Source organism: Propithecus coquereli, unplaced genomic scaffold (genome assembly GCF_000956105.1).
Source record: "Propithecus coquereli isolate 6110/MARCELLA unplaced genomic scaffold, Pcoq_1.0 Scaffold215, whole genome shotgun sequence".
NCBI classification, from domain to species: domain Eukaryota; kingdom Metazoa; phylum Chordata; class Mammalia; order Primates; family Indriidae; genus Propithecus; species Propithecus coquereli.
The window spans coordinates 496,098-518,704 of record NW_012146634.1 but is presented as its reverse complement, the minus strand read 5'-3'; the positions used below and the strand labels follow the sequence as shown (position 1 = coordinate 518,704).

The window sequence follows — 22,607 nt, the reverse complement described above, 5'->3', positions numbered from 1 at the left end:
TGGTGTTCTTGATAAGGGAAGTAAAGGAAAGGAGAAGAAATTACTCTTTGCAAAAGGGAGGAATAAAAATGAGGCAGTGAGTTAGATCTGCAAGACATTTTACAAACTGACCCTCAGGGCCAGGCAGTGTTTGATCCTCTTAATTAATCTAAAGTCCCTGATTTCATTTTTCCAGCATCACTCTAAGGAAGAGTGTGGATTAGAGCCATTATTCAGGGTAGTAATAATAAAAGTTGGTTCTTATCTGCAGAGCTAGGTCAAAGCGGGCATTTTTACTTTTACGTAAGAAAAACTGGCTACAGGCTGTGCAGCTGAGGTACTTCAGTCATGTGCCTTCTCTAAAGGATTCTATAATAAGATCCTTAAGGGATAGAGATAGTATCTTTTAAGTAAACTTTGTATCTAAATAGCACTTACTGCAATACATTATACTTAAATATTTATTAAAAGTTAGAAGAAATGAGTACCAACAGGAAGGAGTAGAAGAGAGGAAAGGGCCTAAGACACTGCTGATGTGAGAGACAGACCTCTATGAAATAGAGGAGGGATGGGAGAGAGGGCGATTAGAAGCAGCATGAAGGAACTAAATGGAGCCCTGACTGCACCAAATAAAGTTCTCATTTTGCTGCTTGTTCCAAATAAATTAGTTTCTGTTTGTATAGTGCAGAATGGACGCCAGTTACCTAAAGCCAGTCGGAATGCACAAGCAATCTAAGGACTAAGAGGAAAAATTAACTGCTTGGCCATGATTCCTTCTTGGGGCCACATAGCCTCTGTAGTGGGACTCAAATGGACATCCTTTCTCTTGCTTATCTACCTCAATTTTCAAACTTCTCACTCTCTGGACGGATTGCTTTTAACCATTTATAGGCAATTGTAAGACTTGCATTTTATGAGCTACAGTTGGAGCCCAGGGAAAAGCATAGAGCAGTATGAGATGCCAGAAGAAGCCCACTTCCTTCCACAGGGTGAGAACCAAAAACCAAAGAATAGATAATAGGGCACAGGTAGATTTAACTTGGGTTGATTTCCCATGGAAGGCTTATGCCATCACTTATGTGGTAACCTGGATGTTCTTGTGAGAGCCGGGGCTGGTGGGGACCTGAGGCTCTTCCCAGCAACCCGGCATACAAGGCAGCACCCTTTTGTAAATGCATTCAACCCTATTCTTGAGTGCAGACTGACCATGACCCCCTTACCTCCCCACTACCCCAATGCTTTCCTCCTCTTAATCCCAGCTCAAGATGTCAGAAGCTCTTCTTTTCCCCTCCCATTCCCCCCTCCCTAATCCTACCTTTGGCTCATCAGTTAACCAGTTGACCCCACTCTGCAAGGAAGACATTCCCCTGGTCTGACTCACTCAGTCTCATTTCTCCACAGGCATCCCCTACACCGCAGACCACAAGGGCCCTGACTAGCTCATGTTTTGTGTTAATGGTTGTGAAACCGGAGCAAATCCCCTCACCAAAAGAAAAACCACCCTAGACTCTCCCACACAGGTCTCAGCAGGTTACACAAATATTAGTCCTATCATCCAAATAAATCTGCTCCCGTGGCCCAGAGCTATGGCTCCCCCAACCTCCTGCTGCCTGTGCAGAGTGAAGCTGCTTCACAAACATATGAGGACCCAAGGGACATTGGAGAGGAACTTGGGAAATGAAAGGGGGCTTACATCCAGAATTGCTTATGTAGGCCCCTTAATCTACAGCCTGTCAATACTTTATAGTCCTAAATTGAAGGTTCCTAGAGAAGTCATAATGGGCTAGGATAGTCAGACTTTGGTGAAGAGTATCTGTTGGCTGGAGTTTGGGGCATAATTAAAACTCAGTATCTGAGATAGGTATATGTCATCATTTTACAGATGAGAAAATAGAGGCTCGAAGAATTTAGATATCTTGCTCCAAAATATCAAAAACAAGCAGCACAGCTATGATTGATTTTAAGCCAGGTCTATCATAACTGCAAATTTCTACACCATTCTGCTACTTTAAAATATCAACAGCCAAGAGATAATCACTGTCCAAGTCACATAAAAATAGGACATCAAGGTTTTTGGGACTTCATGTCCTACCCTCCAGCTTACTATCTGCTATCTCTGGAGACTCCACTACTACATACCTAGTTAGATAACAGGTACTAGCACAGAAGGAACCCTCCCTATGTAAGCCAAATGTAGAGTGAACAATAATAATCCCCAGGACTTGGAGAGTCACTAAAGCTCTGTTGAGTAAGTGGGGAGGCCGCCTTCTAAGCCGTCTACCGCTTGGCCTAGCCGCGGCTATCCTTCTACTGCAGCCAGTGGCTCCTGCTCTCAGCTGCAAAGGCTGGGGTCCTCTTCTGAAGAATTACTAAAGCCAGAGATCCCCACCTGCCTACTATACACTGGTGCCTCATGTGGGCCCTTGAGAACAGGCCTGCTTACCCTCACCCACCCTCCATGAGTTGCCTATCTTGTACTCAGTGTTTCCCAAACCTGGCTAACCTCCAGAATAACACATGGGGGAAAAGATCCCAAGGCCTAGCTAGACTTATTAATTTACTCTCTCCCAGGAATGTTCCAGGGTGTTGTTCTAATGATCTGTTAGGCATGGGAACCACTGCATAACATCTCAGTTTCAATGGGCAGCAAGTGAGCGAAAGAGGCAACACTGTCTGATATAGGTTGGAAAGGAGGTAGGGGGAGAGAATGAACGAATGTGTGTTTGTATAGTTATATGATTTTTCCCCCTACAAAACACAGCAGTTTATAAACATAGGAGCATGTGAATGGAACCTTGTCTACTTTGGCTAACTCTTGTCTAGCAATCTCAGGCTCTCAATAATAAAGGAATATTGTCGCCTACGTTTTTCTTTTGGGGTACCAGGCAATCTGCTCAAACTGACTCTAAGGAAGGGACGTGCAGTTTCATCTCTGTCCCATCCAACCTCAGCCAGGTAGGAAGAAGAAAGAAGCTCTCTTCAGGTACCCTTCCTCTTGCACACCCAAGAAGTGTCAGGAAGCCAGTGCAAGGGAAAGGAAAAATGAGCCTCAACTAGGTACTTTAGTGCAACTCATATCACTCTGAAGAACCCCTACCTCTTCTCTCCATTCATACCTCCAGAGGAGGAAATCAGGGAGCTGTTCAGTTTCTCATATCCCTGTCAACTCCTTCCCAGGGCTAAGGAACTAGTCAGGACACCATGGTCCCTCTGGATTATTCTCCAAGTCCTTAAATAGAAGCTGTAGCAGCCCAGGATTGAGGGTGGAGGCAGGTGTGCATGCAAGGATCTTGTGCTTTTGAGTTGGGAGTCTTGAAGTGGAGGGATAAGTGAGGTATCTATGTGTTCAGGTCTGGTCCAGCCACTCTGCCTTCTTGGGGGCCTTGCAAGTGTGGACGTCCACAGTGTTTCTGCACTCCTTGCAACGCACAGCACAGCACCAGTGGAATTTGCACTCACACTGCGTGACACGGGTGACTCGAGTTGTGTCGTACCCTCGGCCACAGCACATGATTTCACAACCATCTGTTCCTTTTGATGTCTTGCTGCAGACACGGCCTGCAGTGCCTAGGGAACCTGGGTTGGGGAAGAGAGGGAGTGAGAACCAAGTTACCTCTTACTTGAGCTGCTCTTGGCACCCTTACCCACATTCTCAGAAGGAAGCCATAAAGTATCCCTTTTTCTGAAAATACACCTACTAGCCAAAATGATTATCTTCTCAGCCCCCTCTGCACCAGGCTTATTTCTTCCCACCATGAAGGCTCCCCAAAGGCCACTGACTTCATCTGCAGTTCCCTCCCTGCCAATATCATCTCTATATCCTCTCCAAAATCTAACCTTAAAATGTTCATATTGTTAAAGGCAGGTTTCTACTTTATGTTTGAAATTTTTCATATTAAAAAGTGAAGAAAAAAAAACCTTAGCCTGTAATTTATCTCTTCTAAGAAGTCTTGCTACAATTCTAATCCTGCTACCATTTGTTAGTATTTTGGTCCTTAGTTTTTATTAAGTTGTATTATACAGGGAAGTAGTATAGCATGGCCATTAAAAGCATGGGCCCTGATGTCAGATTGTCTGGATTCAAATCCCAGTTCTGGCATTTCTTAATTGTGTGATTTTGCCAAAAGGAGATATTAACTAAGTTTCTCATATGAAAATGGGCCTCAGTTTTCTCATATGAAAATGGATATAATAATAACATCTAACTTAGTGAATTATTATATCTATAATCTGCTCAACTGAGGAGGTGAACTGATTAGCATGACTGGCTGCAGGCATATCCCTCAGGAATTCCTAAGGAATACCCCTTAAATTATCCCCTTACAGTGGGGACTCTTGAGGGTAGGGGTGGTATTTCCCCCTTGCATAGGAAATGCTTAGGACTTCATTCTGACTATTTCAGCAAAAGAGATCCTGCCAACAGATCATAAAATCAATAGACTTTTGTGGATAGGTTGGATCCTAGAGTGTATCTACTCCAGCCCTTTCCCTTATTAATAAGGATGCAGAGATGGGAAGTGACTAGCATGGGGTTAAAGAAGGATAATAGGTTAACTGATTTCTACAGCAGTAGTCTCCACATTTTACTGGGATATGGAATGAAAATGCTAGAACTTCTATATTTGTTTTCTTATCAATTTAAAATATGTATTTTATGTATATGTTTTATAGTATACATATTATCAGGGACATAGCTATAACTTATAAGTAAATATACATATAATGGAGGTACATACGCAAACTTTTTTTTAGTGATAGGAGTATACAATCCAAAATGTTAGGAGACCACTGCTCTAGAGTGTGGGCTGACTAGATCTATATATATTATTTTCCTTACTCCAAGGACTGGGTTAAGTCCTTCTCTTGTGCACCAAAACCCCTTTTACATTCTGGAGCTGTACTGTCTAGTGTAGCAGCTACTAGGCAGCCACATGTGATTTTTTTATATATATATAAATTAATTAAAATTAAAGAAACTAAAAATTTTAGTTCCTTGGTTGCACTATATAGCTATATTTCAAGTACTCAGTAATCACATGTGGCGAGTTGCTACCGTATTGGACAAGAGAGATATGGGAATGTTTCTATATCACAAAAAGTTCAGTTGGACCGAACTGCTTTGGAGGGAATTCCTGGCTCCATACTCCCTTCTTGGATGACTTATGTTCTTTGAATTCTAGGCCTCACTTTGGGTCTTATGAGACCTAATTTTATGCCTCTGAGAAAAACCAACACACATATGACATCCTTTCTCCTAATTCCTAAGATCCTTACCCAGATTGTACATGGTATGGTAGTGTAGGCTTACACTTCAGATATTATGAAATTATTTCTAGGCATCCAGGGAGTAACCCTCTGAATTAGACCATGGAGGAAGAAAATATACCTACTGGCAGGAAATCACTAGGAGACTCAGAAGGGCTCTTCAACTTTTTTTCTTCTAGTACTCGACAAAGTATACAAACTACTTTCTCTGTTACTTGGGTAGAGCCCCACCCTGTTTCTGTGCCAGTTTTGCTCTGAGCCACTTGACTCTCCAGGAACAACAGGGAAAGGTGAAAAGAAACAACACTGAAGACAGCTAGGGTTTTTGGCTCCACCTTAACCAAGTCCTGACTGTTGAGTCTATAGAAAAGAGCTTGGGAGCCCCATGACAGTAAACAGGCTGAGAACAGTTCTGTTGCATTGCATGTTGTTCCTGGTTTAACCTATCTCAACCAGAAATATAAGCCATGATGATAACTTCCAGTCCCTTGGGGAAATAGCATATTACCTTCCAGCATCCCCAAGAATTCCACCACAAATATCTAGAATAGATCAAAAACAACCATTTGCTGCTTTCATCCAACCATTTGCTACCAACTAGTTGTTGCTTTAACTGACTTTTGTAGGTATCTCCTCTTTCCTTTCTTTCCCAATTCAGTAGCAGCACACTGGACAAAGCCTTTCAAAGACATCTTTCTAGCTTTGCTCTCCCTACCAGAAACATTTACTCAGTCAGATTGATGGGTTCTCTTCCCTGGAACAGGTCATGTACTTTCTCACCTACCACTCTGTGCTCAGAGAATATCTTCCTGCTCTTCTCTCTAGCTATCCAGATACTCCCCATACTTCAAGGAGTAGCTTAAATTCTACATTTACAAATAAACTTTTTTATTTATTTATTTATTTATTTATTTATTTTTACAAATAAACTTTTATTAATTTCTCTAGTCATTTCTCTTTATAGTTGCATCCGTCTACCCACTGTATCTTATTTCTTTAGCTAGACTGTAAAGATCCAGAAGCTTAGGGCTGTATCTTATGCTTCAAGAACTCCACATATTGCTTGGAACTGAAAACAAGTGACTAATTTAAACATTCACTGAGTAGTGCCTACTGTATCCCAAATGCTGGGGATGCAAAGGAGCAATACCTGACCTCAGGCCTGAAGGAGATGAATGACCTCCTCTCCACTTGGGCAACATTGGGCTTGGTGGACTGAGGGATAAGTCAGCCATCTCATGACCAGGTTTTCACATGGGGAGAAAACTGACTCCTCCCACAGCATCCCCTGCCCTAACTCCTGAGACCAAACAGACCTTGATTAACCAGGGGATGCCTGCAGTAGAACTGGGACTCCATGTCCTTGCCTGCCTTCCTGACTCACCTGCAGCCTTGTCCAAGACGCAGTAGTCTGGGGAGTTGTCAAAGTAGACAAGATCAGTCCGGGTGGCACGGCGATAGCCTTGGCGAGCTGCTGTGAAGTTGGCACCATCTTGAGTGGCCGTCACCTGTACAGCCCCATCATAGCGCCGCCGCAGATAATCACCTGTGCGGCGGAAGTCTGAGAGTGCACGCCAGCAGGTGCGCAGAGTACAGGAACCACTCACGCCATGGCACTTGCACTCCAGTTTTAGAAACCGCCGTACAGCCTGGGGGAGGGGGAAGGCAGGTAAGGAAGAGACAGCTGGTCATGGTACTTTTTAGTCATGCGTAGGGCCAAAAACACGAGTGCTCTCAGATCTCCTGGCCTTGGCCCTGACTGGCTGGTTGAGCCTTGGTCTCTCTCCCACATCAGATCCCACCCATTCTTCCTGATCAAGTTCAAGAACATCTTCTTCCAGGAAATTTTCCTCGACCAACAGTGCTTTCCTTTCTATATAGTCCATCGGACTTTAAAGCCAAAGGATTCTTTCTGTTTTCTGTGATTACAGTATGCTCGCACATCATCTAGTTTTCACAGGTTTTAGAGTGCCAGGTATCACGCCTTCTACTTTTCTAGTGTGCCATTTTCCAGCACACTACTAGGCCCATAAAAGGTGTTCAAAGACCAGTAAACTGACTAGAATAAGCTCTTATTCTCTCAGTCTTTATGAAGGCAGTTCTTTTCCTTCTTAAAAAGTTACTTTCCTTCTTTTCTCCACCTTTTCCAACTTTCCACCTGTGTGAAGATTCTTTATGCACCTGGTTGAACCTAGGCATTCCCAAGCTCCCTTGCATGTAGCACTCCTGTCCAGGATGTTAGGGCTTTTGGAAGTGACCCAGAAGCCTTCAGCTCTTCCACCGTCACATTCAGTCCATGGTCACATACTGGTCACCCCCAGCAAATATGAATATACATACACAGACATGAATACTGACCGTGCGACCACAGCGGTTGTTATGTAAGTTCATGAGGGCCCGGGCATCCTTAAGCCTCTTCTCCTTGGCATCCACAAAGGCCTTGGCAAAACGGACACCATAGTGGATGTTGTCACTGCAGCCACCCCAGTCAAAGTCCCCACGTTGGTCATGATGTCGGCCACGGGTGTAGGGGTCACAGCTGCACACACTCAGTTCACCCTGGCTGCAGGCACGAGTGATAGCATGTACCACCCCTGCTGATGAGATGGCATATACAAATGCTGCTTCCCGGCTACCTAGAGAAAGAAAGGCACAGGTATGTTTCAGGAAAGAGGCCCATGTCTGTCCCCTTCTTCAGCCCACATAAGCTCTGACTCTGAAACTTCCTCTCCTCACCTTTCTTTCCCAGAGCTACTTCCTACACCCCATTTATTCCATACCCCCTTCCCTTCCGAGAGCATCCCCCAGAGTATCTGACCTCTTCCCCTTACTTAGCCTTCAACTCTCTATCTACTCCTTTGTACATCTGGCCTCTTTGGCTGACCTGTACTCTTGTTTCCTTCCAAATTCCCTGTGTCCATCCATTGAAAAGTTTTATGGTGAAGCATCCCCTCCCACTGAGTGCCAGAACTGGCTGAGCTAAGCCTGTCTTAGTCCACATCCCAGGCCTCTTCAGGCCCACCCTGCTGGACAGTTCCCACACAATGGAGACCCCAGGCCAGGGGTCAGCCTGTTTGGAGAGGCAAGCCACCTTCCCTGCCTGCTCTCCTTTCCTCTCTGCTCCCGGGTACTGATGAATTATCACCCCTATATGCCTGACACCTCCAGATTCCCGTCTCATTGCCTTTTTCCTAGTTTACTTCTAGCTTTGTTTAGTTTCTTTGCTGAGCTGGGGCCAAGCCACTGAGTCTCCAAATATTTACATATCACCTTTCTGTTTATCTCTTGTTCCCATTACTGTAGTGTTGGGAGGGTTGAGGTGACAATAGTGATGGTGGTAGTAAGAACAGAGGATCTATTCCTAGACCTCAGCTTTATAGTATGTAGAAGACCCCCCCAAGCTGGGGATTGGGGGTTGGGCAGGGAAAAGGAGGGATAAAGAGAATGCTTTACCGTTGTCCTATAGTCCCAGAGCACTGGAATTTACAGGAGCCCCTGCCTTCAAATCTAAGGTACTGAGGGTCTGTTCCCAGTTGTATCCTTGGCCCACAGTTGTTTCTCTGATTATGAAGCAGAGCGTGTGTTTCAGGGGGGTGGGAGGGAGATCTTGCCTACCCATCCTCCTCACCACCCCAAGCACAGAAAGGGAAGGAGCTGGGGCAGGGTGGAAGAAGCCCCTACTTCTGAGCATGACGCGGCCAAAGACAGTGTGGTCCCGGTCCAGCGTGGTGCAGTTCCAGCGGTGGTGGCGGAACTGGTGCTGACACTCTCGGATCCATTCTCGAGCACCCTCGCCCACCGAACGCATGATGTCTGGGTAACGCTGGCACAGCTGCCGCTGCCGGCTCACCAAACCAGGGATATTGTCACAGATCACTCGGGCACCCAGTGCCCCAATGTACCTGCAAGGTGGAGATGGCCCTGTCAGAGCGTCCTAGCCCTTTTTCTGCATCAAGAGGTGAATAAAGAAGGGGGAAGTTTGTCGTCCAAACCTTGGAGAGATTCCCTCCCCTCTCCCCAACCCACATTCCCTAAAGCTGGTGGGTGGAACCATTCCCCACAAGCTCTGAAGAAATAGTTATGCAGTTGCAAAGAGAGTAATTGCGTGTTCTCACATCATCATCAGTTCCCCAGCCAAAGGCCAAAGTGACACATGCTCCCAGAACACAGGCCAGGCATGTGTCACATACAAAGAAGCTGTGGGCATGTCACACAAACCCATTGCCTGTTTATTTAATAAACACTAAGAGCCTCGTGGAAAGATAAACTAACAAAGCAAGGGTCTGAGACAACACTCTTACACCTACGTGTGAGAGGCATATCCTGCATGACTGGTCCATGAAGACGTGGTTTGGTGGCAGGGAGACTGGGAGACAGAGAGGGGCTGGCGGGAAGAGACACAGTGGGCAATTCTGAGTAATGTTTACAGCTCTAGTCAGACCCATGTAGCTAAAAAATCTTCATTCCCAATTTTGAGATCTGAGGAGAAAGACCCCACTCCCACTTTGCTCCCCATGCCTTTATTTTCAGGCCCCCGGGCCTTTCTTAACTAATGAATCTTTTTTAAAAAATCATCTTCTGCAACCTATAAGGCAAGATGTCCTGGATGGATCTGCATGGGCAGAGGGCTGTTTGGAATGGGAAGCCAAAGTCCAAATTAAAGTAATAGGGTGACTCTCCCCTTTCTCCCATCCCCAGTCTGCCCAATATGAACAATTATAAGATCAACTGAGATGGGCTACTGAAGGATAGGTGTGTTGCTAGAGTCATTCTCAAGTTTCCCAAGGCAGTATTTTCTCTTCATGCAAATACTCTTAGCCTGTACTCTACCACAAGCCTCAGGAAGAACATTTCAGAGAGAAAACAAGAGAGTATTACCCTTTTCTCCCTAAGAGGCCACCAAATGAGATCTGACCCATTCACCTACTTCCTCCAGCTCATCAGCCCAGCTTCGCTTCTCATTCCCGTTCTCTCTCTAACCCCTCAGCACCTTCCTTGATTTGCCTCGGCATTCTCTATTCTCCTGTCCAAAACACATCGAAGGGATGCCCTCTCTCCCCTTCTCTGAACAGGTGGGGGCCCTGGAGGGCAGTTGCTGCTGCAGACAGAAAAGATTTGGTTTGAGCTATGAATGAGCCTGTGGTTTGGGAATGGGAACAGCCCCAAAATGGGCCTAGAAGTGGTTAAGGAGAAGGGAGGGAAAGCTGGTGGAGGGGGGAGAAAAGTTAAACTGCCCTGGGCTCTGTGCCCCCCTCTGCCCCCTACAGACATACACTGCATTCCCACAGCAGCCCTCACCCACAGACTGGATCACTGGTGACACCAACTCAAACAAACGCAAGGAGGGCTGATGCTTGCCTCTTTGGGAACTCAGCAGGACTGATGGGGCCCATCTGTCCCGGGGGAGGGTTGAGAGGGCCGGCCCTCTGCTAACAAATCCCATGGAATCAGCGTCCCCAGCACTGTCCATCAGGGCAGCAGCTTCCAGGAACAAACAAAATAAACACCCCAGGCTGGGCCAGGCCGGAAAGGGCTGCCTGACGCACAGCCCCGAGTTACACCCACTGCTGTGGTGCTTTGTTTGGAGAATCTAGATGGTTGGAGTTGGAGCTCCTCCCTGTCTCACCACGGTTCTGCTTCCCCAGTTCAGCTCCAGAGTACTGCTCTAGGCAATGGGTGTTTGTTTTTTTACTGGGGCTTGGGGGGCGGGGGTTGGATGGGAATGGGAGACCAATAATCCAACCCTCATGAAACAGTCTGGAGTGGGGCAGGCCAAACTCTGGCAAAAAGTCCTTCCTGTGGTCTGACTTAAATCCATTCTGCAACAGCCCACATAGGTCCTTTTTGTTACATCCTCATTGAGCATGGGAACGTACGTTCAGTATCTAAGTTAGGAAGATAATTAATTTTCTCTACTACCATCCTTACCCTACTAAGTAACTGCTTCAAAACTCTACAGAGGGTGGTGTTTGCCTGCTGTTAGTAGTGGGCCCCTGTGGTCAATGTGGGAGGCTGACCCCCATCTCCCTCTTAGTTCAGTACATGTCTGCAAAATGCCTACCATGTGCCAAGCACTGAGCTCAGATGTTAGGGACATGAAGATGTTTAAGGCATCTCCTAACTCATGGTCTGGCAGAGGGTGCCAGATGCCCCTGACTCTCTAGATTTGTTTTCCCTTCCAGAAGCTCTTCACTTCCTTCCCAACCTCCTGCCCCAGAATGCTTCTCTTCACCTGCTTTTGATCAACTCACATCCCTTCCTTTGACAAAGTGACTCACACCCTACTCTAACCTCTTGCTATTCAGTGTGGTCCCCAGAACAACAGTATCTGCCTTACCCCGGGAGTTGTTAGAAATGCAGAACCTCAGGCACCACCCCAGGCCTACTGAGTCACATCTTCGTTTCCTCCTATGATTTCGATGCACTGCTCCACGAAGGGAGGATTTTTGTCTGTTTGTTCATGTCAATATCCCAGTCCTGAGAACAGCGTCTGGCACATAGTAGGTATTCAATAACTATTTGTTGAACAAACACCTAACTTCTCTGGTTTATCCCCAACTCCTTTGTCCCCCTAGCCAGCCATAAACTGAATTTCAATCATATCTTTACTCCTTGTCGACATTGCCAGCCTATTTGCAGATGTTTTATGTTTGTGTATTTTTAACGAGGCCAGGGATCCTCCTCCTTTTATGTACAGCCCCTAGTGTGGTGGGTTCAGTCCACCACATATAGCACTTTGAACACAGAGATAAAACTCTTAGCCCCCTTGAATATGCTCTTAATACCACAACATTTGTACAGAACTTCACAGTTTGCAAAACATTTTTCTGTACAAAAATCCCATGAGAGAGATATCTCCATTCTGTAGGTGAAGAAACTGAGGTTCAGGGAGATTAAGTGACAGTACCCAGCTCTGTCCATCAGGGTTAGTCAGAGGAGAACCAGGATGAACCGAGGTCATCTGACTCCAAAGTCCAAGCCCATTTTCATTCCGGAGGCAAGAGAGGCACATGGTGCTTACCGAGGAGTGGACCAATCTGGCCCCAAAATTGGTGTGAACTTGAGCCACTTTCCTACCACTCCTGTCCCAGTTCTCACTTTCATTTGTGAAGTGAGGATAATAATAGAACCTACCTCACTGGATTATTTTGGATTGACGAGGATGATACTCACAAGGTGCTTGGCCACAGTGCCTGGAGCTTAGCAAGGGCTCGTTAAATGGCAACTGTTGTCGGTAACAGTAATGCTAACATCATGACACCACTCTCCCACGTTTATCTCCCTTTGTGAGCCCAGGCACCCAGTCCTGCTTTTGTGATTCCCTACAAACAACCCCTTGCAGAATGCAAAATGGAACAGGAAAGCATATGACAGGAGCCCCCTGTCTTTCTTGTTCTGTTTGTCGTAGAAGAGACCACCTGTTTCCTCCTCCAGCTAAAGGTAGAGAGAAGGGGAGGGAGCGGTTGAGAGTAAGGGGAAGAATCTATCAGAAAGATCTGACTGTTACCTGATAATAATGATGGCCTTCTGCTCCAGAATGGAACACGGACACACACAGAGTCAACAGGCATCTCTTCCAAGGGTTGTACAGAATATCAGTCTTGCTGGTTTTTTGCTTAAAGGATTACACTTTGGGGGCCTGACCTGCCTTTAGAAGGCGGCTTTTCACCTTATCCCCGAAGTGATGACCACTGAGGCAGGCATCTGGGCCTACAGCTATGACAGGTGTGGGTCAAGGAGGCTAAAATAACCTCTGTACCTACTGTCCATCCTGGCCTTGTTGCTGCCTTCCTCTATTTTATAGGGGCTGCTAAGTCCCTCTGTGTGTCACCCGCCTCTCTTCCCAGCTCTTTCACTTCGAAGTTTTTCCAAAATGTTTAATATGAACCACATGAGAGGAGGATAACAGAGGGAGAAAGGAAAGGGGAGAACGAGCAGTGAAGGGTACAAAACGGGGACTAGAGGTTGGGCACAGAGGCTCATGTCTATAGTCCTAGCACCTTGGGAGGCTGAGGCAGGAGGATCGCTTGAGGCCAGAAGTTTGAGACCAGCCTGAGCAAGAGCAAGACCCTGTCTCTACAAAAGATAGAAAAATTAGCCCAGCATGGTGGTTTGCACTTGTAGTCCTAGCTACTCAGGAGGCTGAGGCAGGAGGATAGCTTGAGCCCAGGAGTTTGAGGTTGCTGTGAGCTGTGATGACGATGCTGTACTCTAACCCAGGTGACAGAGCAAGACCCTGTCACAAAAACAAAACAAAACAGGGACTAGGAAGAACTCCACTTGGGTTTTTAGGAGCCACTACCAGGATGCTGAAATTACCAGAGTGACACTTCCTCACCAACACCAGTTGGTCCCTAAGACTACATCCCAAACTAGTAAGAAAGCAATGAAGAGTACCTAAAAGCAAATTGCCATCTGGGCCAGATAAAGATGGACAGTGGTCACTTCATGCTCTCTAATCAGGGTCCCTGAAGACACAAGTCCCCAGCAAAACCAAGCCCATGAAGGTAAAAAGGGTAGCTTTGATCTCACGCTGAACTTTGAAAGGCTTTTCTCCTCATCCCCCTTCTTCCTTTCCCTTTCTAAAGGAATGTTTCAAGCCAGATGTAAGATATAGGCCTCCCTGCTCCCTCATCCAGAAACCCCCTCCTTGCCTTCCCCAACATTGCAGAGATTAAAAAAAAAAAAAAAAAAGATCCAAAAGAGAGATTTTTCTGAAACAGGAAAACGGGGTGGGGGCTGGGGATGAAGAGAGACGCATCTTGAAATGATAGGAATCTGCAGCCCAAGCTGGCTGGCCCCTCAGCAAGCTGCCCCTCAGCCTTCCAGCCAAGATTCCAAGGGGAGAAAAGACCACACTTGCAGCGAGGAGGGGTTGCACAGGAGGAGGAACAGAGTAAGGAAAGGCAGGGGGCACTGTATGGTAAAGAGGGGCAATGGCCCAGTCCAAGAGGCCAGTTTGATTGGGGGACAAAGAGGAAAGAGAAGACTGAGTCTTTTCTCAGTCCAACCCTCCCCCTTGCCCTCCCCACCAAGGTGGGGGAGGAGGGAGGGCAGCTCCTCCTGAGAGAAGGTGAGGAGAGCTGCCATCCAGCACTGGTGGAACACTTAGGGGTAGGGTGGGTGGGTTGAGGGGATTCTCAAAAGAACAGACAACAGATGTCGGGTGGATTTTTAATGCCTTTTTTTTTTGCCTCATCTGCCTTCTTGTGAACTGTCTGGAGTCTAAGGCCTGCAAGAAATCTGAGGAGAGGGTCTCAGTACCTTAGGACTCCAAAACCTTCTGGCACTTGGAGGGGAGAGATGGGAGGTGGGGTCATCTGGGGAAGAAAAAGAAGGAAGAAGGAGGGAGACATAAAGGTTCCAAGTGACATCCTCAACTGCGGAGGCTGGAGACAAATGCCTAGATTATGCAAACCCAAGTGTTTTGTTTGTTTTAATTGTGGGAGTTAATGGGGTAGTCTGTGCCTCAATTCCATTTCTAAACCTCACTCTGGGTGCTGCTGCCTCACCAAAGTCTTCCTGCATCACCAGGGAGTGTAGACTAGTGAGAAGCCCTTGCCGGCTGCCCCCTTCTCAGGGGGTGACCTTAGGCGAAGTCAGGGGTCCTGCAGAACAGCTACTGCAGACCCCCAAAGGACTATTGGTTCCTTGAACTCACCCTGAGAAAAACTCGGAAGGCAGTTTCTACTCTAAAGAGCTTGAGCGGAAATAGAGGGGGAATAGCATTTGGGGATCTAGGGAGCCTCAACCACTGGGCATCCTGTTCCAAACGCCCAGCGCCCTCCTCACCAGGTGAGTAAAACGCGACACCTTACCTTCCTGCCCCACTCACCTGTCACCCCGATACTTCAGTGACGGTCCCGCCCAGATTGTCTCTAACTGCGTCTAAGTGACAGCCTGGTCCCCTGAGCAGCCTGCGCTGGGTTATACATCCCCTCCAGGCGCCTCCGGCCAGCCTCTCCTACCCAGCGCCTCATCGCCCCCCCACGCCCCCATCTGAGAGCCACACTCACCACCAGGACGTGTCTACGCGGGCCGGCAGCGTCAGCAGCAGCAGCAGCAGAAAGCAGGCAAGACCTAGACGGACCGAAGCCCGGGAGCCGTCGGGAGCCGCGGGTCTGGGCTCGGGCTCGGGGACAGGGGCGCGGGTGCGCCGAGGGGGGAGCTGCGCAGCCTCCTTCGCACCACCCGGCCTCAGCATAGCTCCCCACGACTCTGGCCGTGCAGCCCGCAGGGGCGTGGACGGGGAACCGTCTGGTGGTACTCAGGCTGCTCCTACCTCACCCCCCTGGGCGGCCATGGGGTTTGCCGGCGGCTAGGGACCGACGGTCACCTGGGGTCCAGGAGCCGGGGGCGCAGGGTCCCGGAGACGGGCGCACGCTGGGGTATCCGAAAGCTGACGACGGCACGGCGAGCCTGGGGTCCGGGGCGCGGCGCCAGAGCAGCGAGTGCGGTGTCAGGGGCTCTGCGGCGCGGAGCGGAGCTGCGGGCCGAGTGTGCGGACAGCCCCCTCGGCCGCGGGCTCTCATTGGACGGGGCGGGGCGGGCCGAGGCCGGGGACACGAGCGGCCCTTGGGGCGGATCCGCCCGCGCCGGCCGCGGGCGCTCGGCGGCGCCCTAGGTGTGGCGGCCGCCCCCGCCCCTCGCGCCCCCGCGTGCAACGGCGCGGGGCCCCCACCTGCTGCCGCGTGTTGCGACGGGGCGCAGCGGCGCCTTTCTGCGCCCCGAGCGCTAGACCCTGCCGACGCCGCGCCACCGGGTCCTAGCGCCCTTCTTCGGCAACCCCAACGTTTGTGGGTGATGCCCGAGCGTACGGAGGGAAAAGAGTCTGCAGACACTTTCCCTCGTCCCTTAACCTACAGCGACGCTGGAGCTGAGCACGGAGGAGGCACTCAATTCCTCGGGTCCTCTCCTCCCATTCTTCCGCTTCTGTGAAATGGGTAGAATCCTGCCGCCGAGAGCTGTAGGACAGTCAGCTGCCTTTTCAGCACTGCCTACTGGGGCGCCGTGGGCAGCCGGTTTCAGGTAGGGGATTCTTTCATCTAGGGCCCAAGCCGCTTCGTTCCGCCGCACCTCCCCACGCCCCCTGACGTTTAGACACGACTCCCGCCCGCCGGCCCAGCCCCGGGGCTTTCCCAGGCCTAGGGACCGGGATCGACGGCCGACGCGGAGGGGGCACACCTAGGGGCTCCCCGCCACGTACGGCCGGGCTCTGCGGAGCTGTCTCTCCCCGCTCTCCCTCTGTGCCTCGGTCCCCCACCCTCTCGGGCGGGGCTGAGACTATGGAAGAATCAGAAACAGCTGGGCGGTTTCCCCCGCACCAGAGGCCAGGGTGGGAGTCCTGCTGAGAGGGTGGAAACCCTGGAGCCTTCCTCTCCTTCGCCTTTCGGGCCTTCCTCCTCCCCGCCGCTCCCCCACCCTCCCTCCGCCCCGCGCACCGCCCGGGAGCGAGGTGAATCTGGACGGGGCCGGGAGCTGCTGTCTGCTGAAAGTGACTCCCCTCTCCTGCCACCCCCTGCACCTCCCAAGCTAGCAGGTGGAGCCCCTGTGGGCAGAACGGCCCTTATTGAGACGTAAAAGTTCTTTTTAAAATCCTGGGCTTCCCACCTTCGAGAGTTCCCCTGGGGTCTGGCCCCAATCCCTTCTTCAGCCTCAATTTCTCCCGTCTAGCAGGTGTCTTTTGCGCCCCTCACCGTGATTTATGTAGACTATATAGTCCTGGTGTAAACAACGAGCTGGTAACTGCCCCCCTCCACTCCCATACTCACAGTCAGTCCTTGGTTGGGGGTTGGGGGGCCGCGGTGGTATTAGAGATACCGCCCGAGTGGGAGTGGGGGGGAACTGGGCGCAGCTGGCTGCCGGGAGGCTGCAGACATCAGCAGAGGCAGAGATAGCAGCAAAGAGGTTCAGAGGAACCTTTGTCCTCTCTCCCCACCTCTCACTCCTTTTATCCCCACTTTCTGGTAAGCGGCTGAGTGTATTCATTAATTCAACAAATATTTATTCCCTACCATATGCTAGGACTAGGACTATGCTAGGCACTGAAGACACATCATTGAACAAAGCAAAACAAAACAATTTCTGCCCTCATGGAGTTTACATTCTATTGGGGAAGGCAGACAATAAACAGTAAACACGAGAAGGAAAACAGTATGTTAGAAAGTGGTAAGTGTAGCGGGAAAAAATAGAGCACAGTGAAAGGGATGGGTCACGATTTTAACTAGGATGATCAGGGTAGGCCTTGTTAAGGTGACATTCAGCACAGACTTGAAGGGGGTGAGGAAACAAGCCAGGCAGCTTCTTGGTGAAGACCATCCCAAGCAAGGGAAGAGCCAGCGCAGAAACCCAAAGGCAGGTGTGGGCTGGTGTGCAGGGGCCGGCACGGCCGACCAGCTGCAGCAGAGTCAGCTAGGGAGGAGGAGAAGCAGAGTCAGCTAGGGAGGAGGAGAGGAGTTCCGATAAGTAATAGGAGCACTCCCAGTCATGGAGGGGATGAGGTGCCCCCCCCATGGGGCGGAAAGGGGAGGCTAGGCTGGAGTTGGATGGCAGTGGGAGAGAGTTGAATACAGAGAGAGATCTGTATCCCTTCTCGCCAGCCAGCTGACTCTTTTCCCTCCTGTTTCTCTCTCTTTCAGTCTGGTGGGCTCCAGCTAGCCCTGCTATTTTTTACAAAGGCACAGACTCTACGCTGAGTTTCTCTTAGAGGGGCAGGTGGGAGAGGAGTGAGACCAGGCTCATTCCTGGCTGGGCCCCTTTCCTTGGACCACTGTTTCACCTCCTCCCAGCCCTGCCCCACCCTCCTCGGGCAGCAGTCTTGGAGCTCCAGCAGCCTCTCCCAGACTCCCCTGTGTGTTTAGGCCTGGGTGGGACTCTGGCCCTGTGTTTATTTCTACATATGGGCCTGGGGTTATGGGGCGGGGAGCTGGAGATGATCACATCAGCCCCAACCTTGGGTGGACTCACCCACATGGGCTCCAAATCAGTTCTGAGGCCCCTTCTTTGGCTTCAGCTGTCTTCAGAGTCAAGTGGGACTGTGTCTTGGCACAACATAGATGCTCAACTATTAAAGCATGTTTCTGAGCTGAAGGGGACCCAAGAAACATCAGCAGCTCTGAGGAGGAGAGAAATAGGTGAGGGGACAAGGTTTCTCTCCAAGGTGTACAGGCCACCTCTGTCCCAGAGTGGACAACCCAGGATGGGGCTTTGCTCCTTCTTCCCCTCCCCTCTGTGTCCCCAGCTCCCTACAAGGAATCTCAGGCTGCAGGAGCCAGCTGACTGCAAGAGCTGCACTCAACCACTTAACTAGAGAACAAATACGGAGCCAGAGAAGAGGTTTTCTGGGATCTGCCACTTTGGAGCTTCACATCTCAAAATAAACTTCCAGTCTCAAGGTCCTAGACGCTACTGCAGAGCTCAGCTCCTCACGCAAGGGCCTTTTGTGGGGCTTCCAGGCAGAGGGGTCGAGGCCAGAGGCTCAAGCCAGCTCCTGACCTGCTTTTCCATTTTGTCCTCCACTCCCACTTCGGGTTATGGAAGCCAGAGGGAGGAGTAACTGATTTGAGAGTCAAGTCTGGTCTGGAGGGCCCTGCAAAGAGTCAAGTCAGCACATATTGAGCACCTGCTGTGTGCCCAACTTTGGCCAGGGCATCTTAAATGACACAGTGGAGCAAAAGGGTCTTAATCTCAAGGCTTCTTCCTGCAGATACAATAAAGGGTGGCACACTAGGCTCTGCTAGGGTTCAAGGCTGCATGCTATAGACACAGTGAGCAGTCTCAGCAGAGACTCTTCCTGAGATGGAAGAATCCCAGGTCCCTTGAAGGTTGCCAGATCCCCCGGGGGCCTCTAGCAGGACAACTTCCACCCAACAGAGTCGGGTCTTCCCTCTTCCTCATGGTGGCACCAGAGCCTCCTGTCCTCTCAAAAGTGGGGGCCCAAAGGAGAAGGATCCCTTCTCACCCTTGGGGGCTCACCTCATGCTCTGCTGTCTGATGGTGCAGAGTTAAGATTCATCTTTCCCTTTATCCTCAGCTATAAGTGGCTGAATGGCTTTGGATTTTTACTAGCCCTTGGATGGGAGAAGAGATGAGCTAAGTAAGGGGAGCTCAGGGTGTCAGTAAGCAGCTCTTGCCTTGCGCTGGTCCATCCCCCAGAATGCCCCCCTTCCCTCGGCCCTTTGGCCATGACCTTCTCTTTTCCCCCCGCTGATGGGTGGGAGGTGGTGTGGATGGTAATGAGCAGAGAGAAAGGCCAAGAAGGGGCTGGGGGAAGGTTTGGATGGGAGTCAAGGAATTCCTGAGCCTGCTGCTTGCACAAGGGGCCCTGAGATGCCTTGCCTGAGATTTCTTTGCAAACCAAGGCAGGTCTCATTTGAAATGGGGCCAGGTTCACACAGGTCCCTAATGCCCCACCTCCGGCCCTGCTGCCTATGCAGGTGTCTGGGGAAGTAAAGGGAGCTTGGGAAGAACCCGGGGACTTTTAAGGTGGGGAGAGTGGGGATCCATGCTTTGTACACAGCCTGCCGGCCTCTGCTTGGTATTTATGAGCTCCCAGGCGAGGAGTGGAACGTGTCTCAAAGAGGCCAGACTAAGCAGGCTTTGGAGGGAAAGAGCATCTAGCCCCAAATCAGGAAAAGGGACTTGAGGGGGCAGGACCCTTTTCCTCTCAGCTAGCGGCTGAACAGGGACACACTGCTCCCCAGAGGACCACGAAGAAAGGAAGAGAGGGATCTAAGGGAGAAGGGGAAGGAGAGGAGGCTTGGGGAGGCGGGACCATGGGGGCTGGGCATGGGGCAGTGGGGGCGGGATCTGGAGCCTTTTAGCACTTTGGCTGTAATCAGACTGGAGCCAGGCGGTGGGCGGGCTGACGGCCATCCTGGGCGGGTGGCCCAGGTTCTGTGAGGCCAGTGGGTGTGCTGCTGGGATCCTGGGTGGTCACTGACCAGCCTCTCCCCTAGGGAGTGTTCCTGCTTTGCCCCCGGCCCCCCTTTCCCAATCTGCCTGCAGCAATAGGCTAAACACTGAGCTCTCTTTCTCCCCCCACCACCTGTCCTGGGCATCAGAATGATCTGGAAATGTAATTTGCTTCCAAAGGACAAAAATCTACAGAGCCCACTGTCTGCCTTCTTCCCGCTCTGCCTTCCTCAGTTCCCTCTGCCTCTTGTTCTCTCATGCTCTCCCCTTGTCATTTGTCTGGGTCTCTCTGTCTAGCTCATGTTTTTCTCACTCTGTGTCCATTCCTATCTCTCTCTCTACGTGTTTATCTCCCTGTGTTCATTTGTCTCTGTGTATCTAAGTCTTCCTGCCTACTCCCCGCCCCGCCATCTGAATGTCTGTCTGTCCCTCTCTTTCTGAATCCCTGTCTCTTGTCTATCTCCCTGTCAGCCTGTGTCACTCCCTGTCTCTCTCCATCTTTCTGTATCAGTCTGTATGACTGTCTTGCTCTTTCGCTCTCCCAGTCTACCTCTCCGTGTTTTTTCTGACTCTCAGTCTGTGTGGGGTGTGTGTGTGCACACACACCTCTCCATGTTTTCCTCGATGTGTGTATCTTTGTTTCTCTTTGTGTCTCTCTCTCTCTCTCTTGCCCTCTGTCTCACACCTTCCCTTCGCAACTTCTGCAACACAATGCCAAGTGCACAAGGCCAGAAAAAAATCAGAAAACCAAAGTTTTCTTTCCCTTCAACTCAGCCATACACTATTTGCACAACTTTGTAAGTCGCTTTCCAACTTTAGGCCTCAGTTTCCCCACTGGTGAAACAAGCAGGGTAGAGATCTAGATCCCTCTGCGAGAGACTCTTTCTGTCTTTATCTGTCTTGTTTCTTGCAGCAAAGCCTATCCTATAGTTCCCCAAGGCCCCTGCTTCTTTGCTTCTTAAGTTTGACCCTAAAGTCAGGATTCCAGCATCCTACGGACTTCAGTGGGGAGGGGTCTCTGATACTGTCAGCCAGCAGGCCCCCAAAGGAGGATTCCTCACTCATTCACCCCCTTAAACATCAGGGTGGACAAGGTCCCTTTCTGGGGCCGTGTCTGGGATACAAACCAGATTAGCTCATCTCTCTAATCCTCTTTGTGCTGGGGCCTCTGCCAGGCAGGGACACCCACAGCGAGAGCGAGGGTGTGTGTGTGTGTGTGTGTGTGTGTGTGTGTGTGTGTGCAGATTCTTGGAGAAGGCAGGACACTCGAGGTTCACCTCCCTCTGTTACCCCCTCCTGCCTGGAAAGCCCAATTTAGCAGCCCTCACTGTGCAAGAAACATCATCAGGCTTGAGCCAAGTTTTTCCATAATCACGGTCTGTCCCCGACCCCCGCCATTTTCCTTCTCTACAGCCTCTCTAGGTCCGGACTAATCATAGCATAATCATTCCAGCCATCCCCTGAACAGCCCAGAACCTGCCCCTGCTCCACTAGTAACTCATAGCCTGTGTGTGTGTGTTCTTCTCCAGTCATCACAGAAGGGTCTTTCCATCCCTTCTTGAAAAGCCTGGAGTGTCAAGCAGGGCACAGAGGACACGGGGATGGGGGGGGAGATCAGGCTGTCCCTGGGCTTCACACTCCCAGTTGGCGGCCTTCAGCCCTTCTGTGAAGTTTGGTTTGGAGAAGTCTCCCTTAGGTGATGAGATCAAAGCATTCCCTCTGCCAAATCGCTTCCTTATTTTCGAGGCCATTACAGAATTTATTGTATCAATTAGCCCAGTCTCCAGCTGCAGCTCTCTATCGCTGTCCGTTCTGCACGTCCAGAGAAAGGGTCTGCCCGGCCCAGCCAGCCCGGCCAGGGAGGGGAGCTCTCCTCCTGCTTTCGGCAGCGACCGGAGCTGGAGGGCACCGGGTGCGACTGTGAGGAGAGGGAGACGGCCGGCTCCCTCGGCGCCCCTGCGGAATCGCTGTTTCCCACAGGCGCCACACTTGCGCGCCTGATGTGGCCCAGGAGAGCGTGCCAACAGAGCCTGCAGTGAGCGGAACGAGGGCGACGCTGCTCAGGCCGGGCCAGGGCCCCGGGCTCCGCGGGGGAAGAACGCTGGGCTCAGCCAAGATGCCGGCCCCGTCCCGGCTCTCCGGTGGGTGACTCGCCCTGTGGACCGGGCGCCCCGCCGTGGCGTTTGCAGGAAAGGCATGGGAGAGTAGCTTCACCTCCGAGGGACCCCAGTGTTTCAGACGGGGTGAAAATCTTAGGAGTGCGCATGGCACGAAGTGGGTGTTTCCAAGAGTGCTGGAGTGTGTGGCTTCCTTTGCTTCTGCCCAGACCACAGCTCTCCAGACCACAGGGTCAGGGGGGGAATCACTTAGAGCAGTGGTTCTCAAAGTTTTGATCTTAGGACCCTTTTATACTCTTAAAAATTACCGAGAACCCCAAAGAGCTTTTTATT

General features: G+C 50.4%; 1 protein-coding gene across 2 annotated transcripts in view; it reads right to left on the bottom strand.

The window, feature by feature from the left end:
• Positions 1 to 2,536: 2,536 nt before the first annotated feature.
• The window catches only part of WNT2B (wingless-type MMTV integration site family, member 2B), a 76,518-nt gene continuing 56,447 nt past the window's right edge, over positions 2,537 to 22,607 (bottom strand). Inside the window, exons 1-5 of one of the 2 annotated variants that reach the window (XM_012644618.1) lie at positions 15,261 to 15,961; positions 8,926 to 9,146; positions 7,603 to 7,880; positions 6,629 to 6,893; positions 2,537 to 3,555 (exon numbers count right to left, since the gene is read on the bottom strand). In XM_012644618.1, coding sequence (XP_012500072.1) covers positions 3,326 to 3,555; positions 6,629 to 6,893; positions 7,603 to 7,880; positions 8,926 to 9,146; positions 15,261 to 15,448 — 1,182 coding nt within the window. In that variant the 5' untranslated portion in view covers positions 15,449 to 15,961 and the 3' untranslated portion in view covers positions 2,537 to 3,325. Of the gene's footprint in view, positions 3,556 to 6,628; positions 6,894 to 7,602; positions 7,881 to 8,925; positions 9,147 to 15,260; positions 15,962 to 22,607 lie in introns of those variants that run through there. The other variant, XM_012644619.1, reaches the window with a different exon arrangement.